The 20,389-nt window shown below is 39.9% G+C and overlaps 1 protein-coding gene across 1 annotated transcript; it reads right to left on the reverse strand.

Annotated features, from left to right (window-relative positions):
- Positions 1 to 576: 576 nt before the first annotated feature.
- On the reverse strand, positions 577 to 2,500 carry LOC105038219 (probable glycosyltransferase 2). Its single transcript, XM_010913947.4, has one exon. The coding sequence runs from the start codon at positions 2,149 to 2,151 to the stop codon at positions 796 to 798; it is 1,356 nt and encodes a 451-aa protein (XP_010912249.1). The 5' UTR covers positions 2,152 to 2,500; the 3' UTR covers positions 577 to 795.
- Between the last annotated feature and the right edge of the window lie 17,889 nt (positions 2,501 to 20,389).

Consider the following 20,389-nt stretch of genomic DNA (forward strand, 5'->3'; position numbering starts at 1 on the left):
CTACAAATACATTAATGAAACAGTTCTGCAACATAATCCTAATGACATTAAAACACTTCTAAACCAGTAGATTTGTTTGGTTCAGGCATAAGTAAAAGTGGAATAGGAATAGTTATTCCCTTTGGAATAGCTGCCCCACAAGTTGTTACACCTTTGTTTGGCTACAGTTTCTTAAAAAACTTCAAGCTGAGTTTGTTTTTATCCATTAAAGAAAATTGAGATTGGAATAATAGTTTACATCATGAAGGGAGAGGTAGCCCAACCTTTATTTATATTTTATACCTAGTGCTGGTAGTTATTATACAGTATTGAGGACGAAAAGCTCTTCACTGTGAAAATTTACAATATCTCGGGTCATGAATCTTCGAAACTATTCGACCAAATGCAAATTTTTTTTTGAAGGTAAGCATCTACATTGTCTTCACAATAGATGAGAGCCTCTCAATTTAAAGACTAAATTTTACAAAAATTGAGTTACATGGTTTGTTCTTTGTTTAACAGCAAACCAAAATAATGGCAGATGCATGTACTTGAACTTTTCACAGATTCATTATAATGTACTTGCTATTTCAAGAATAAGTTAAAAAGAATTTTTTCCCCTTCTTGTTCAATTTTTGTTCACAAAGAAATCCCACATGTAACCATAAAAATCAGAGACTATGATGCTATCAAAACAGTTACATCTAATGCATAACATTACATGCCTGAGCAAGTTGAAGAACCTATCCCACAACAAATGGCATAGACCTGACCTCGAACGGCACCAAAGTAGGGTGAACGGAAAGCCAATCCTTCTCATGAACTGGATATTCGAGCTTGGAGGCTCAGCTGGTCTTTGACATCGAGAGGGGTTGCCGTCTGGTTCCTGATCCGCTTGATCTTGGGGCTCGACAAGCCCCTGTGACCAAACCCATAAAGCCGGAGGACCTGGTTGTCGGCAAAGTTGAAGGCCCTCTCCATGCTACCGAGGCACTTCTCCACCGGATAATCGCCGTAGCTGCCGCAGGGCTTGCACCCGACAAAGTGCGTCACGAAGGGCCACCTCTCGTCCCCGAGCCCCGGGTGGTACTTGTCAATCATCTCCTCGTAGCGGTCCACCAGCCCAGTCCAAAAGCCATGGAGGAAGTAGGAATTCTCAATGTAGACCTTGTCGCCCCACCGATCCTGCTGCGACAAGAGGAGGTAGATCAAGGCGGACTGGTCGTCGGCCTCGAATGCCGGCCGGCCTTTGAGGTTGGCAGTGAGGATCCGGCCGGCCTCCTCCCGAATTGGCCCCTTGGGGCCCATCGGAGCCCAGGCGTCGAGGAGATCCAGCGACCACTGGCAATTGCGGAGGAGGAAGCTGCCGGTGTTGAGGGCGATCCAGGAATGCTGGGCGAAGAGGAGATCCGGATAGCCATGTATGACGAGATTGTGGGCGTCGTAGCGGGATAGCGGGATCTCGAAGGCCATGTCGGTGAAGAAGGCGTCGCTGTCCATCCACCAGATCCACTCCACCTCCGGGTGGGAGAGCATTAGGCGGCGGATCAGCGGGAGCTTGGCCCAGTACCCGGCGAGCTCCCGATCCAAGTGGGCCATGTTGTAGACAATCTCGATCCCGTGGAGGCGGCAGTAGTCGATCTTGTTCTTGGTGGATTTGAGGAGGTAGTGGTCGCCGATGGGATTGTCGCAAGGGTTGGGCGGCGATCCGGTGACGAGGAGGATCCGGGGCTTGCCTCCGGCGACCTGGGACGGGAACCCGGGGTTCTCAGTCAGCCACCGGCGTCGCTGCTCGTTCCAGTCGGAGATCTTGGGGCCGAGGGTGTAGTTCTTGGCCGCCGCCGCGGCGGTGGTGGAATTGTCGGCGACGAGAGATGTGGAGTTGGAGGCGGAGTCGACGGATGGGGTCTCGTCGTCGTCGGGGTCGGAGTCCGAGCGGATCTCGTGGAGAATGCGGTCGATATCCTCGATGACCTTCTGATCGGAGTCAGAGTTGGCGCCGCGGCCGCCGAGGTTGCCGAAGCCGATTGTGCCGCGGAGGACGAGGATGGTGATGAAGCCGCAGAGGACGGTGATCTTGAGGTTGTTGAAGCTCTTCTGGATCTTCCGCCGGCGAGATCCGCCACCAGATCGGGCGGTTGGGAGGCTGCCACGGTCCCTCGTCTGACCCATTCGACGTCGCTCCCCTTGCTTCCCTTCTCCTTCTTCTCTCCTTCGCTTCGAATCCCTCTGGTGACGATATTCGCGGGAGGGACGTCAGCTCGACTCCAGTCGTCAGCCGCCCTCGGCTACAGAAGGAAGAGGGGCATGGAGATCAATGGGAGCAAACTGGCGGATTCGCGTAGATATGCGGTAAGAAAGCGGATCTTGTCTGATTCATGCTGTACGATTGTCGAACCGCATCGGCATCCGGCCATCTTCAGACGCATCGATTGGGCGAAGTTGGCCCGTTTCCGGGCTTCTTTGCCAAACCTTTGCATTGGCGCTGAATCCAGGGCAAGTCAGAAAGGTCCTTCCATGACTCAACTGGGTGCATGCGTACTCGTTGCAAAGGACAATGAACTTCCAAGGTATGTCAATCAATCCCCGTGGTGGAGAACTTTAAGCTGCTGCATTTCTATTTATTGAAAAAGAAAATCTTACATTATTCACATTTGTATTGCCTAATTTCATTTTAATAGTTTCTAAGTAATCAAAATTGATCAATAATTATTCAATTATTCATGCTCTCTACAATTAATCGAGTGTCAATCTACAAATTTCCAGTATATCCACAAATTTTTATGGTGACTATACTAATTATTGCTGATCAAGTTTGTATTACTGTTGATTTTTTTCTTCATCTTTCATATTTGTGCAATTAAAAATATAAATAAATAAATAATTATTTTTTTTTTTTTATTTTAACCTTGTTATAAGCCAAAATATGCCTCCGTCGTGGGTACGAGTAGGAGAACCTTCAACGGTTAGTGTGTGTTCGATGCAGCAATTGTTCGTATCATGACGTGAGAGCTTAAAAGCAGTTTGGAGTTGTTTGATTTTGAGAAAAAAAAAATTAAATATTTTTTTTAAAAAAATTAAAAATATCATATCTAAAAAAAAATTTTATTATGTCTAATTGATGGTGAAAAAGTCATTTATTTCAAAATATCTTATATTTAATTGAGTATGTCTACTAAAAAAATTATATAAAATATCTATTATATCATTAATATAAGAAAAAAATTTACCCTATCCTACACATTACTATTGTTTATGTTACTGCTAAAATCTGACCTGACTATAATAGCTTGGAGGATGCAAGTTGATCCGTTAAGAGATCCTGATCTGTGCACAAAAAGAAGAAAAAAAGCTTACTGTATTGTCTCCGATCGGATTCTCCAATAATTAAATTAGGCTACGGCTTGGGAACAATAGCAAAAAAGAGAATATAATAGAAAACTATAATAAGAAGTATTAATCTGTTTTAGCCGGCTTTTTCAGGTTGAACTTTTCATCTTGATCTTCAGAAACTAGGCTTCAAGAGCTTGGCCTTTGAAAGGTCGGCTTCGGGAGCTCAACCTTGGGAAGTTGACATTTGTGAGATCGGCTACAGGAGCTCGGCTTCAAGCTTCATCTCAATCTCGACCTTGGTTTCTATCTCGACCTCGGTCTTGATCTTCACCTTGGCCTCGGTTTTGGTCTTCATCTCGGTCTTAGCTTTACACTCCACCTTGATATCGGTCATGGTAAGGGTTTGGAAGCCTCCATCATGAGAGGGGGGAGTTATGGAGTTTCCCCTTTTGAGAGCATATCCTTTTAGGATCCCTTGGCTCTGTTTATATAAGTATGGAGCAAAAATGCATTATGATTGGAGGTGAAAATCAGGACCGTTGTGGAAGATTTTCGACTACGTACGGATACAGCTGGATAAGCTAGGGACCACCATAACAATATTCCTGCGAAATAAGTTCCGATCGAAGTTGGCTCCGGTGAGGATTCTCCGACAATCAAGTCAAGAATCTGGCACAACAGAGGAGAATGAGAGAGAATTACAGGAGAGCACAAGGGATATTGTGCACACACGGGGCATACCTGAGAGTCTCTTTTTTTATCTCTATTTATAAGGGAAGTAGTAATGATGAGCCGTATAGATTTCGTCACATGTGTCATTGATAGATGAATTTTTGTCTGGCATATTGTCGGTAGGAAAAGAGATGTGACTTGGGTTGAATAGATGGGTGGGTGATGAGTGAGATGGTGGTGATGTGTCCTGACTTGATGTGCTTTAACCAAAAGTCACAAGTGACCCTTCGACTTACCTTCAAGAGATTTGGTTGATGTCCGATGTCCCATCCCTCCTCTGATGCCGAAGTCTGAGGATTACCAGAGGTCTATTAGTTAAAAGAATCAGTTAGAGGGGAACTGGCCATCTCATCCAGGTTCACCAACCCATAGACTGAAGGAGATTGAGTTTGACGGTAGGGGTGCGGGCATCGAAAGGTTCACTACAGAGTTCTACTCGGAGGGTCAGTACAGTAGGAGCCAGCCTTCTTAGAAAAGTAAGTTGTCATAGTAAAGGATTCTTGATCCGATTAGAAGTAAGAATTGATCAAAAAATTTTGAGAATAATGCCACCATCAAGCTTTCTTTGACCTCAAACCTGATGTCCAGGTGATTACTTTAGAGTGGATCGGCTGGCACATGGATCGGTAGGATACCTAAATCGATCATTGAGATAGGGATCAATGCCGCAACTTTATTAATGCTCCTTCAAAAAAAGGAAGAGACTAAGGTCAAAGTTGAAAGGACGAGGGTGCTTCCTCAGTGTCCCATTATGTCGGACGACAAAGAATGTAATTAAATACTTTTGACATTGATCATAAACTTGCTCGATGTGCAGTAGACCGTGAAAGAGATGGTGAGGCGATGTGGCGTATGATCGATGAGCAGAGTGACATGACTGGATGGTGAGACCTATCAGCCTACGAGGAAAAAATCGCCTGACGTCCCTCAACCTGACCCCTTGATGGGGATCGGAATTGGCATAGTGCAGCTGAACCCCTAAACATCGGCTCCGCTCAATGATTAATGAAGGCGGGCTTCGGCATTAAAGGGGATTCCTCCCCCAACAGTTAATATTATCTCAGTTTCTTCTTCTTATAGGTGCTCCTTTGGAATATCCAGTCAGTTGATTCCTAGGCCAGTCATCAAGGAGATTCAAATAGCACTCAAAGTACATCAAAACTTCCTTCATTATTCTATGGTGACCAAGGTGTTACCCCCCAATATATGCCTCCTACTTTCGAGTCTAAAGCTCAAGCGATTCGGAAGATGGGAGTATAACAAATAGTAGAGGATGCGTACTTATTTGGAATCGAGAGGATATTTTTCAAAAAGGGAGGCCGCTGCATTATCTAGTCATTAAAGGTTAGGAGAGAAGGAACCGATCTTCACAAAATTCAAAAAGCAGCGTACTTCATTTTCGGAGTTTTTCATAATGACCCATTTCTCAGTTTGCACTGGCTAATGGAGAGATGCCAGGCACCACAAGCCTATTATTCACCGAAGGTTTTAAATTTTGGATGGCGGTTAATCTTTAAAGGAAAGATTTTTGGCGTATGTGACTTAACATTTTTCTATGAGTATATTATAGTCCCTGTTTGCAGAGATTTCTTTCATTTTCAGTTCCTCAGATCATCGGTTATCCTCACCGGCAACTTCCTCCTTTGTTCTTTTACCTTAGTTGATAGATGGGTTCTCATTTCTTCCCACTACCTTTCCTTCTTTGTTTTTATCCTTTCCTTGATTCTCAATGGCCGGTACTGACGGCTCCGACAGAAGCTGGTCCTCAAGCTGTTCTCCAGCACCTGGTGAAAGCATCGAGGGAGATGGTGTCGGATGTGAAAGCGAGTCAACTTTTGCATCGGATACAATCGAGTCTATGCTAGGTCCGAAAGATTTGGTTCTAATACGGGCTCAATATAGGAGTCCTGCTTCGTTCAAGCTTGAATCCCTGGATGTTGGTAGAAGGATTGGTAATCTTCTTGTGGGGTGGATCGGCCTTTACGAGGAATCATTTCGGACCGGGCTTAGGTTGCCTGTGCATCCCTTTGTCATAGATGTTTTTCATTTCTTCAATCTCTCTCCTTGTTCTCTAGTCCTCGACTCTTTTCGCTTCATTATTGGATTCATAGTTGCTTGCTCTTTGATCGATGTCCATCCTTCAATTTCTCTATTCTGATTTTTTTTTTATCTTAAAGAGGCATACCATGGATTGGTGATACATTTCTCTTCCGAAAGGTGCTTCCGCCTTGATAAAAGAGGCTCCTACCTCCATTCATAGATAGAAGGAGCAGTTTTTCTTCATTTCGGGCCCTTCCCTCGAGTTCTTAATGTTACCGACCTGAGGTCAGCCAAGAGAGGCTGTATTCGATGTCTCGAAGCTGGAGAGGGAGGATCTTCATAGTTCTGAGATATTGCGGGAGTACAAGATCCCTTCCGTGAAGGATCTGCTATCAGAGCAGGCCCTCTTCCGCATCGGGCTAAGTTTAGTTGTCCCTGGAGGTCAGTTCGGCCGATCCTTTTTTTTTTCATTTAGTTTTTTAATTTGTTAACTATCGGATAATGTAGGGACGTGGTCAGAAGAAATTAAGGTGCTTCGAAAAGGAGACGCCCAGCGACATCAAAAGAGAAAAGGGGCCCTCCCAGTTATAGTAGGAGTTACAAAGAAACCATGATCCGCCAGGGCAAGTGACGGGGGAGCACCTTCAGTGCCCCTCCCATAAGCTGATGCTCCCTCCGCGCCATCTCCAAAAGTTGATGTCCCCGATCCGAGAGTCCTTGCTGCCCCCCAAAGAGGGGACATGTCAACTCGCTCTCTTGATCGAGTGGGTCAGTGGGAATACTTAGTCGGAGTCCCCAACAATGCTACTATTGAGGATTACAAAAATGTCGGAAGGACTTTGAGGGGATGCTACACGGGCCTGATGTTTTGAGGGTTGAACAACAAAGTCTTAAGCTGTAGCAGAAGGAATCAATATCTTCCTTAGTTCAGCTGAGTTCTTCTGAACACTTTCTTGGCCTCTTTGTATTTTTACTAACCGAATTTGATTAGTTCAGTTGGGGCATCAAGTTGTGGCTTTTATTATATTGATGAGAGAAGCAGAGTCAAAGCTTGTTGAGGCACACGAGAGGTTAAAGGCTGCCAAGATCGATGCTGAACACCTGAGGAATGAATTGGAGAGGATGAAGGCTGCCAAGGAGGAGGATAGGAAGAGGACCGAAGCTGACTTGGCTGTGGAGAAGGAAAGACGTTGGGCATCATAGGCCGGAGTCCTTGAGATCGAAAAAAGGATGGAAAGACAAGTCGCCAAAGCAGGGTGGCCGGCTGTAGAGGCCTTTCGGGAATCCGTAGAGCTTTCCAAAATTAAGATGGATTTTGCCCTCGAGGCATATGCACTGGATAAAAGGGACTACAGGGTGAAGGTCGCGGAACACTTTCCTGACCTTGACTTGGCTTTTTTGGGAGCCGCCAGAGAAGTAGAAGCCGAAGGGGGTTTGGTTTCAGCTGAGGCCGAAGGAGTGCAGGAGTTTGGAGCAACCGCTGTAGATGCCCCACCATCTGTCGAAGACATAGCTGAAGGGACCCCTGCTCCAGTAGCATCCACTGTACCTCCAATTCCAGCGGGGGCATCAGTGGTGGAAGGTGCCTCGAGTGAAGGATCGGGTTGCACACCATAAAGGATTGGATTAAAGGCAGCGGAATTTCAAAAATTTTTTCGACCCGACATGTTATGCATAGATCTAAATTAGATTTACTTAGCATTTATATCAGCATACAAAATAGAGAGAGATAATCTTATCACCTTGCATAGATAGACGAACACTACAATACAAAAAATATAGATCTGAAAGAGGTTCACAAATTAGCTGCATACGTGTCCGATCTCTACAGATATCCACTAAGATCAACCTTAGATCGTTCTTCTTGATAGCCTTTCTGGACCTTAGATCAACATTTGATCTTTTTCCCGAATTCAATACTTGAGACTTTCTTGGCACAAAAAGAACTAGCCTAACAATCTTAGGTGTGAGGAGATGTGGACACTCAACTCTTTAGATATTGGACAGAGTGGAGAGGGAGAGGAGGTGTGGACTGATTTTCATCTCCTTGCAAATCCTAAAGGTAGCCCATTTTATAGACCCTTAATTTGAATTTAAAATTCAAACTAAAAGGGATAAAATGGCTAGTTATTATCTCATAACAATATATTCTATTTATTTAAATTTTTTTTCTAAGAAAATTTCATCTAAAAAAGAAATATCATCTCTCCCAAATAGGAAGATGAAGTGGGTGCCAATACTTGGCAGCCACTTATCCTCATCCAAGCAAGAGAGAGATGGGGTGTGTGCCTTTCTTCCTCCCCCACAAGCTAAAATCAGAGAGGGGCGTGTGCCCCTCTCATTCTTTCACACGATTCCACATGCCATGCACATGTAGACATTCCAAGAAAGAAGGAGGCATGTGCCTTTCTAGATCTCATCCAGAGGTGGCATGCGCCCTCCTTATTCCTTTTCAAAAAAATCTGTGCCAAATAAGAAAAAGTTAAGGAAGAAAAATCAGCCAACTAATTGACTTAGTCCAACCTAAATGAGGCACCCAATATGGTGCCCCACATGATCCAAACAGATTAGGCTAGGATGAAGGCTATTGACTTGATCTAAATTTTATTTAATAAAGAATCAAGTTCAGAGAAGAATTTGAGTTTAACCATGTGCTAGTATGATGCACCTAAATCTAATAGGATTTCATCAAATCTTAATCTAATTGTGACTTCATAAGTCCAATTGGATCAATCCAAAATCAAATCTCTTATTATGTGACCCTATAGGTTTAATTCTATCTGATAGTAAGATATACGATGATCTCCATCATAGTATCATTGAAACTTCTTTTAATAGGTTAGAACAATTTCAGCTCACACTCATCAAGAATCATCGATCCATCATAATCTTAGTGAGTTCTCATAATCTACTAGTGATATCTAGCAATATATAGTAGCAATCCATCAGAACTGAAAAAGAATCTCAAGGTGCAGTTATCGTATGTTCAGTTCTTCTATCACGAGTTCCGACAGGACTGAGGTCAAGGTTAACCCATCAAACCTCATACCCATCATATGATAGAATCATTTGATTTGAGTTCGATGTGAAATCCAATAGAAACTCTTTTCTATCTTTCACACTGCCATGGTCATAGATTTTAAGACTCAATCTCATGATCTACATAGGACTACTTTTCTACCGAGATCGATAGATCCTATCTTGGTGTGATCCAATTCCTACAATGAACATACTATAGCAACATACATCTCAAGGCTCCGTATGGTTAGGAGATCGAGTTATGATATAGTCAAACTACAATACCCTCAAGATGAACTACTGATGCACCTTAGGTCAGAGAACTAGACATACAATCGCAGCTATGAACAAGTCACTGATGAGAAGATAGAAATCTTTGTGACTGTTGGTGATTAGTCATACTCAGTATCTTTATTCTTAACAAGTACCTATACTTTCACTTCGATATCTCCACACCGTAGATTCAAGACTCATCTATCCAAAGAAAGCGATCATACACCAATCTTCTAGATCGATCACTATCTCCATGATGATCCTACGATCGAAAGTAATTTATGAGTTAATTATAATAATACATGTCTCAAATTTTTAACTCTTAAGAATATGCGTTATCATATCTATTAACCCAATGGACGATTCACAGATACTATTAAACACAATGTATATGAAAATAATCTAATTTTATTAATATCAAAGTCAAATTATAAATTATACTCTAAAAGTATTTTGTAAGTATCAGCCAATCTGGCTTCTAGGGCATACATCCGACAAATTTTTATTTGACCTAAAGCCAATTGACTACAAATCTATATCCCATCTTCTCAAGGTGGGTTTCAGTCTTTTACTGGCTCCATTACTTCGTCAATGGGTCAGTCATATTATCTGCAGAGTCGACTCCCTTCGTCTCGATATATCCTTTCTCGAGATAATCATGAATGAGATGAAACTATTGCTCGATGTGCTTGAATTTTTAAGAGATCTTGACTCCTTAGTAAGGACTATAGTGCCATTATTATCGCAGTAGAGTGAAACGACATCTGATGACATCACATCTAGCTTTGTAATAAATTTTTTAAATCAGAATGTCTCTTTCACAGCCTCCGATGCGGCAATGTATTCTGCTTTCATTGGGGAATCCGCAATCCAGTCTGCTTGAAACCCTTCCAACTGGCAGTACCACCATTACACAAGAAGATACTTTCTGATGTCGACTTTCGATCATCAGTATCAGATATGAAGTTTAAATTTGTATACCCCTGTACTTTTAATTCTCCATTCTCAAAGATCGAGAACATATCCTTCATCCTTTTCAAATAATTAAAGATACATTTCACAAAAATTCAGTACTCTTTGTCTGGATTCGATTGATATCTACTTATGACACTCATAGCATGGGCGATATCAGGTCATGTACAAAGCATGGCATACATGAGACTCCCTATAATTGAAGCATAAGAGATCTTGTTCATGCGTTCAATCTCCTCCTGTGTATTGGGGCACATCTTTTTGAAGAGATGAATACCATGTCTGAAGGATACAAGACCCCTCTTGGAGTTCTCCATGCTGAATCTTTTCAGCACCTCCTCAATGTACATCTTCTATGACAGTTCCAACATCTTTTTAAATCTATCTCTATAGATCTTTATCCCCAAAATGAAGGATGCCTCTCCTAGGTCTTTTATGAAAAATTTTTTAGACACCAAACCTTGATCAAGGTCAATATGGGAAGATCATTCTCAATCAGAAAAATATCATCTACGAACAATATGAGAAAAGTGACAGCATTCTCAGTGACCTTCTTGAACACGTACGGTTCCTCCTTATTTTTAATGAAACCAAAAGATTTGATAACATTATTGAAATTAATATTCCAACTCCGAGAAGCTTGCTTGAGTCCATAAATTGACCTTTGTAGTTTGCAAACTTTGTGATCACCATTACTGAAAGTGAAACTAAGCAGCTATTTCATATAAATATCTTTTTCAAGATATCCATTCAGAAAAATTATTTTTACATCCATTGAGTATATTTCATAGTCGAAATATACTGTAACAGCAAGCAGTATGCAGATGGATTTAAGTATGGCCACAGGCGAGAAGGTCTCCTGATAGTCAACACCTTCACACTGGCTTATACCCTTTCGCCACGAGCCTAGCTTTAAAGATCTCCACCTTTTCATCTGCACCAATCTTTCTTTTGTAGATCTATTTATATCTAATAGGTACAATACCTTCAGGTAGATCCGTTAAGGTCTAGATTTGGTTTGAGTGCATCGAGTCAATTTCTGACCTCATTGCCTCTAACTACTTTTCAGAATCAATATCTGATATCGCCTCGCTATAGATTTTTGGGGTCATCTCTATGAACTCCATTTTCTGTGAGAAATTTTTTTTTACATCCTCTGAAACAATACCTAAGTACCTCTCAGAAAGATGAAAAATCTTACTAGACTTGTGAGGTGGAATAGGTGCGCGGACTGGCTCAAACTGACTTGGTTCCATAGGTTCTGAGGCTCGTTATTCTTCAGAGATTTTTTTTCGAGCAGAATTGATCTTTCTATGCCTCCATCTTAAATAAACTATTTTTCAAGAAAGATAGCATATCGACTCACAATCACATTATGATCTTTCGAAAGATAGTAATAATACCCTAAAGACTCCTTAGGATATCTGATAAAACGAGCTCTAATTAACTTAGTTTCTAACTTATCTGTCTATTGTCATTTGACATGGATCGGATAATCTCAAATCTTGAGATAACTCAGACTCAGCTTCTTATCATGTCATATCTCATATGGAGTGGTAGGAACGATTTTAGAAGAAATTCTGTTCCGTACATAAATGATAGTAAGTAGACTATGTCTTCAAAGATAAATAGGAGGATCTGTGAAGCTCATCATCGAATGAACCATATATAATAAGGTCCAATTTTTTAATTCTGAAATCCCATTAGTTGAGGTGTTTCAAGTGGAGTCCACTATGAGACTATACTATGCTCCTTGAGATAATCTAGAAACTCCCCACTAAGGTATTCACCTCTTCGATCTGATCGAAGAGCCTTAAGGGACTTTTCGGTTTGTTTCTCCACTTCATGCCTGAATTCTTTAAACTTTTCGAAGACCTCAGACTTGTGACGTATAAAGTACACATATGTACATCATGAAAAATCATCGGTAAAAATAATGAAGTAGAAAAAATCTCCTCTGGTTGGTACATCGAATGTGCCGCAAATATCAGAATGCACCAGAGCAAGTATCTCTGTGGTCTTTTCTCCATGTCCAACAAAGGAGAGCTTGATCATTTTTTTTTGAAGGTATGACTCACAGACTGGATATGACTCGGAAGCCAACGACCCAATTATTTGATTTTCTTCAATTTGTTAATCCTGTCTTCTCCGACGTGATCTAGTCTTAGGTACCATAAATACCTTCCATTTAGATTATCTTTAGGATGCTTAGAACCTACGGCATTCACATTTCACTCGACATAATTAATAGATACATCAACATGTAATTGAAAAAGACCATTAATAAGGAAACCACTTCTTACTTTATTATTTTTCAAATAAATAGTACATTGATCCTTAAAGAAACTAATTACATAGTCTTCCTGTGTTAAACAAGATACAGAAATCGAATTTCTACTCGTGGTAGGTATAAAGTAATAGTTTCTCAACAGCAAAATATTCTCTGATGGTAGTTGAAGAGCGTATGTTCCTACGACCACAGCAGTAATTTTTACTCTTTTTCGATACGTAGAACCATTTCACCATCCCTCAAACTTTTGCTATCCTTAAGACCTTGCAAAGAAGTGCATAGATAAGCACTAGATCCAGAGTCAAGCACCCAATTGGATGTAGAAGAAACTGTTAGATTTATTTTTATGATGAGCATACCTTCAAAAGGTCTGCCTTCCTTCTTGTTCTTTAGGTCTGCAAGGTAAGCAGAGCAGTTCCGCTTTAAATAGCTATCAGAGTTACAATGAAAACACTTTTCTTTTTCTGTGGCCTTTTTCTTTGGAGCTACCTTCTTCTCCTTCTTCTTGCTCTCTACTTTCTGCTTCTTTGTAGATTTTTTCTTCTTCTCAGTAAATTTTTTTTTGAAAGAAATCTGCTCCACAGTAAGTACAGAGCCCTTTAAACTCTTCAAGGTTCTCCCAGTTGTTACCATCATATTGACCAACTTATAGATAGTGCACTGAATCTTATTCATATAGAAGTTTATAATAAACTGCCCATACGAATCAATCAGGAACTACAGAATGAGATCAATCTGTCGTTCCTTATCCATCGACATGTCGAGCTTTTCAAGCTCTTTCAGGTCTTTGATCATTATTAGACAATATTTGTGGACTGACTGCCCTTCATGCATCTTCATCTTGAAGAGTCACTTGGATACTTCAAAGTGAGTTGTGCGACTCTACTCACCATACAACTCTTGTAGACGGGTCAGAATCTATCTGGCAGTCTGTATGTCCTCATGCTGACGCTATAATTCATCAAATATTGAGGCCAGCATGTAGCACTATACCTTGTTATCATCGTCCAATCACTTTTCATGAGATGCTCTCTGATCAACGATCAAACGAGCTGGTAGAGGGGGAAGGTCTTGGTTGAGAATATAGGTCAACTTCTTGAAACTCAAGACAATCTTTAAGTTTTGAAACCAGTCTTTAAAATTGGATCCGATCAATCGATTGGTCTCTAGAATGTGGGCTAGGAGATTGGAAGCAGACATAGTTCCTGTAGAGAATCAAAGTTTCTAGTTAAATTTTATAATTGACATAACCAATTTATTTTAGAGATTTTATTTTTAAAATAAATTAGGGCTTCTACTATTTTTTTGATTCTCCACACTCTCTTGGAAGAGAAGCAAAGACCTCCATGATTAAAAGTTTTTAGTGGGTGCTGTGGTCTCATCAATTGACTCACCACCTCATCTAACAGTTATTGGTATTAGATCAATTGATAAGTGGACAACTCTTGTTTAGTATTTTTCCAAATACATTGCAACCAACATCGGTCTCCAATTCATGAGCTTCACTGTGTCTGGAATATTGACTTACTACTTGTTAAGTTAGACCCACCGTTTGTATGAACTAGAGCTGTCATTAGGACTCTCACCATGTCTGAAATATTGAGCCCAATCTCTTCTCCACTCCACAGCATCTCATGCCTAATAGTCATAGTTATGTCTTTCCGATATAACTGAACCACTATATCCAGTCGAGAATAATCAACCCCAGGAAGGACCCACATAACTACAATGATAGAAGACTGCTCGACTTAATATATTATAGGAAGATTTGGTTCAGATCTTATCCTTAATTAGTCATAATGATTATGATTAATCTAATGACATAGGCTAGCTCGAGTTCAACAAGTTAACCTAATATAAAACATAACCTCCCAAAATGGTCAGGTAAGTTAAGATGTATGGTGATTTCCCTGTTGATTTCTTTAGATATCAATGAATTAGCTAGATCAGACAATGAAATCAATTAAAAAATTACCATCTATATATTTATCTAAGATACTAAATTGGTTGATTAGAATCAATCAGAGTAGCCTATTGATCCGGACTCGAACCACTGAGCCGAATTAGATCTAAGTTGATCAATAACATATGGCTGCTAATCGATCTGACCAAACTTATAACTATTGGGTTGGTCATAGAGCACTCTTGATCCAAATCTAGTTAACTCTTGAGTCGGTTTGATCAAATGCTTCTACTAAACCTAATTAAGCTACCCACACCCTTGATTCATGATTTATGAAATTGTATCAGATCTGAATTTTCAATTAAATCTTTTAATTTCATCTTTAATTCCTAATTAAGTTCACGAGTTTAATTTAGATATCAAAATATTTTTGAATCCAAAAGAATTAAGTTTTGTATCTCATACAAAATTTGCTCAGATGAGTCGACTCACCCTAGACTTGAGTTGACTCATCATAGTGAGTCGACTCGATCGAGACCGAGTCGACGCCCTATAATGAGCAAAGATCTGAAATCCATCTGCTTGCAGCAATGAGTTGACTCAATAGCAAACTAAGCCAGCTCACAAGGGGATTGAGTCGGCTCAAATCAAATTTGAGTCACCTTAATAGGGACTGGAGTCGAACAAGAATTGATTCGACTCCTACAGGCCAGACAGAAACTCTTTCATAGGTTTGATATTTTTTAAGATCATGTATGCATCACAAAAATAATTCTAATTTAGATTTAATTTTTTTTAGATCTAAACAACTAATCATACATCATAATCAATCAAATCTAAGGTTTCAAATCTAGGGTTTAGCATAAAATCAAAATTTTTTTTTTCACAGTTCTTCTTCATGGATGTATTCACATGACACCCCTACACACTATAAGAGCACCCCATCGAATAAGAAGAGATGGTCTTTAAATCCTACTTTCTCTTATGATCGGATGGCTTAGTTATACATCCATTCCAAGTACTAGGCTACTCCGATAATAACTAGATCTAAGCATATATCACATATATCAAATCTAATTTACCGTATGCTAAATTTTAATCTAAAATAATTTTAGATCTAACCAAACATGCTATATTCAGATCTAATCTAAATATTTTCATATCTGATTACTTTTTAAATCTCATCTGAATCAGATTTGATCCGATTTAGATCTAAGATCCGAATAATCTAACTCTGATATCAGTTGAAGGATCAAGTTGCGCACCAAATCAGATTGGATCTAAGATAGCAAAATTTAAAAAAATTTTTCGACCAAGCATGTTATGCATTGATCTAAATCAGATTTACTTAGTATTTATATCAGCATACAAAATAGAAAGAGGTGATCTCATCACCTTACATGGATAGACGAACACCACAATCCGAAAAATATGGATCTGAAGGAGGTTCGTAGATTAGTCACGTATATGTCTGACCTCTATGGGTATCCTTCGGGATCAACCTTAGATCGTCCTTCTTGATAGCCTTTCTAGATCTTAGATTAACACTTAATCTTCTTTTTGATCTCAATACTTGAGACTTTCTTGGCACAAGAGGAACTAGCCTAACAATCTTAGATATGAGGAGATGTGGATGCACAACTCTTTCGACGTTGGACAAAGTGGAGAGAGAGAGGAGGCGTGGACATAATGAAAGGTTATGAAAATCTAATTTTCATCTCCTTGCAAACCCTAAAAGTAGCCCATTTTATAGATCCTTGATTTGAATTCAAAATTCAAACAAAAAGTGGTAAAATGGCTAGTTGTTATCTTATAACAACACATTCCTTTTATTCAGATTTTTTCTTCAAGAAAAAACCATCCAAAAGAGAATGTCATCTCTCCCAAATAGGAAGGTGAAGTGGGTGCAAACACTTGCTAGCCACTTGTCCCCATCCAAGCAAGAGAGAGATGGGGCGTGTGCCTTTCTTCCTCCCCCACAAGCTAAAACCAAAGAGGGACGTGTGCCTCTCTCATTCTTCCACACAATTCTACATGCCATGCACATGTAGACATTCCAATAAAGAAAGAGGCGTGTGTCTTTCTGGATCTCATCGAGAGGTGGCATGCACCCTCCTTATTTCTTTTCAAAAAAATCTATGCCAAATAAGAAAAAGTCAAAGGAGAAAAATCAGCCAACTAATTGGCTTAGTCCAACCTAAATGAGGCATCCAATATGGTGCCCCACATGATTCAAATAGATTAGATTAGGATGAAGGCTATTGACTTGATCTAAATCTTATCTAATAAGGAACCAAATCTAAAAAAGAATTTGAGTTTAATCATATGCTAGCATAGTGCACCTAAACCCAATAGAATTTCACCAAATCCTAAATCAATTATGACTTCACAAGTCCAATTGGATCAATCTAAGATCAAATTTCTTTTTGTATGATCCCATAAGTTTAATTCTGTTTGATAGTGAGATATACTATGATCTCCATCACAGTATCATTGAAACTCTTTTCAATAGATTAAAATAATTTCAACTCACACTCATTAACAATCATCGATCCATTATGATCCTAGTGAGTCTTCACAATCTACCTGTGACATCTAGTAATATGTAGTGACAATCCATCAAAACTAAAAAAGAACCTCAAGGTGCAGTCACCGTGTGATTCAGTTCTTCTATCGTAAGTTCTGACAGGATCGAGATCAAGGTTAACTTATCAAACCTCATATCTATCATATGATAGAATCATTTGATTCAAGTCCGATGTGAAATCCAATAGAAACTCTTTTCTATTTTTTACACTGTCATAGCCATGGACTTTAGGACTCAATCTCATGATCTACATAGGACTACTCCTCTATCGAGGTCGATAGATCCCATCTTAATGCAATCCAATTTCTACAATAAATATATTCAGCCAACATATACCTCAAAGCTTCGTATAGCTAGGAGACCGAGTTATGATATAGTCAAACTACAGCACTCTCAAGATGAACTGCTGATGTACCTCAGGTCAAAGAACTAGACACACAACCATAGCTATGAACAAGTAACTGACAAGAAGGTAGAATTCTTATGATTATTGGTGATTGGTCATGCTCAGTATCTTTGTTCTTAACAAGCACCTGTACTTTCGCTCCGATATCTCTATACTATAGATTCAAAACTCATCTATCTGAAATAAGCAATCATACACCAATCTTCTGAATCGATCTCTATCTCGATGATGATCCTATGATCAAAAATAATTTATAAGTTAATTATAATAGTACATGTCTCAAATTTTTAACTTTTGAGAATATATGTTATCATATCTATTAACCCAATAGATGATTCACAGACACTATTAAATATAATATGAATAAAAATAATCTAATTTTATTAATATCAAAGTTAAATTATAAATTATGTTATAAAAGTATTTTACAAGTATCAGCCAATCTGACTTCTAAGACATACATCCAACATCGGAGCCTTCTGCAGCCCAGCCCGAGGTCAAAAGAGCTCAAGATGTTATTATATTTCTTTTGTTTATACCTAGATGGTGTAAACAAATTTTTGAATTAATGAAAATGAAAATTTTACTTCTCTTCTCATTAGTGCTGTCTTCTTTTTGTGAGAATAGCCTCTTCTGATGTTTAGCATTTACTTTCAACCGGATCAATGTAGGCAATGAACTGATTCTCGAACCATAAAGTTGGCACTACCAATCCAGCTACAGATTGGGGCATTACAGAAGGTACTTACTAAGACAAAGAAGATTACGGCCAAAGCTAAACAAGATCTACTAGTTATGATGAAAAAATACGAAGATCTTTCAGTCGAAGTGAGCCACATTTGTGAAGGTTCTCGACTAAATTTGTGTGATTACATCGCACAGAAGCATAAATTAGTCGAGGAGAGGGACAGAATCGACAAGGCTGCAAGTAAAACACGATGAAAATGGACCGCTCGAGTAAGACAACTTGAGACGGAACTTCATTTGGAGTGGCTGAGGGTTGTTGATTGCGATCCGATGATCAAAAAAGAATGATGGTTGTCGGATAAGTTCCAAGTGGATCTTGCTTTGCTTGAATAGGCCAACACCAATCTCCTTGAGATGATCGAAAAAGAGAGATCAGAAATGGTGGAGCTTTGGATCAGACTGGTGGAGAGTGAAGCTACAAAAAGGACTATCAAGGGCAGGATTAGAAATAAAATTTTGCTCAAAGCCGTACAAAGAGAGGTGGCTGCTTAGGTTGCCAGTGTGTCTTGTCAAGCCTTTAAAGCTAGGTTTGGAGAATGCGAAGCACAAGTCCTCGAGCTCTTCTCCAAGATAGACACTAGCCTTCTTAATATTTTGGAGATCGATTCTGAAGAATGAGAGAGTTCAGCCATCGTACTTATTCCTGATCCTGAAAGATCACCAAGAAAAATTTCTATTTTATAATTTTCATTGGCCGAAGTCGGGCCCTTTCTCTTTTTGTTTATTGTTCTTGTTGTAACTCCAAAACTAATGTGAATGAAGTATTTTGTTTTAATTTGGTAAATTCATAGTATGGACTAAAGGGTTGACGTATGAATTGAATATGTGTTCGGGTGCCACCATACATTACTCATGTCTATGAAGTGGGGGTAGTAGTGGTCTGAAGGCATACATGGGTTGGGGGCAAGGTCTGCTTGACTTAGGAGATCGATGATTAGAACAACATAGATCCTATGGGAGGTGAACCCTACTTGGGTATTCGGTGGGGATATATTTTGGGTCAAACTTAATATCCCTGCCCAACACATTCCTGCTTCTACTAAATTAAGAGAGGACAATTATGTACTTGTTGATGTAGAAATATAGAACACCACTTTGCCTAAGAGTGTAATATGTCTATGCCTCTATACCCGAATTAAATGCTCGTCATTTCAGAATTTGGGAAAAGTGAGACAAGACAATACGGCTGTCTCACATCTACATTTAAGTATACGCCAGCTGGAGTGAAGTTTGTTATTAACCGGCAGTCACTACAACACACCGAATAATAAAAATGGTTGTGAGATGCTTAAATTCAGCTTTTCTCTTTATATGGGAACAAACATTTGAGAGGAGCTCCACATCTCGGGTGCTATGGAGCGGTGGAACGGTGCCTCTTGCTACAAATGCACGATGAAAATTTTCTCCATAAGTGCCATCCTTTCTGGTCGTACTCACTGCTTGTCATCTAAGAAAGAGGGGTCGCTTAATGGTGGAGTAGTTTGCTTGGGAGGTATTAGAAATAGCCATCCTACTCGTGGGACGAGTGGATCCATAGCCTTGAGGGACTGTCCCAGTGCCATGCCCAGATCGGGTACGACTTCGATGATAGTCTCTTATGGTGTTTGTGTCAAGCATGTGCTTTCAAGAGGTATGGCTAGCGAGCTGCATGATTATTTTTCGATGCAGATCGCAGTCTTCACCACCTAGAGACCTCATCCCTGGGGCCCTCAATGGCCTACTAGTACCAACTTTACTTGCAGCTGCTGGTGACGTGCTGCTTCCTAACTGGATTGGTGAGGACTCCATGGGCGATGAGTGGAGAAACCACCGTGCTAATAATGAAGCAGTGTGAATACCAGCTCCCATTTTTTTTTCTCATTTTTTTTCTGTCTGTATAATCACCTTTGCCGTGATGTTTTACCTTAATTATCATACATACAATATTTGAACTATTGGTAGAACTTATGTTGCATGCATCTGGTTTATTGTAGTTTCATTTTTTGACTGTGTTCGGCTATTTTGTGCTAGTTAAGTTGGGTCGGTAAAAATACTATGTCCAGAATATTCCCATCATAAGGGCCTTCAAACTTCTGGAAGGGTCTCCGGACCTTGTTCTCGCAGATTGTC

This window comes from Elaeis guineensis, chromosome 1 (genome assembly GCF_000442705.2).
Source record: "Elaeis guineensis isolate ETL-2024a chromosome 1, EG11, whole genome shotgun sequence".
NCBI lineage: Eukaryota > Viridiplantae > Streptophyta > Magnoliopsida > Arecales > Arecaceae > Elaeis > Elaeis guineensis.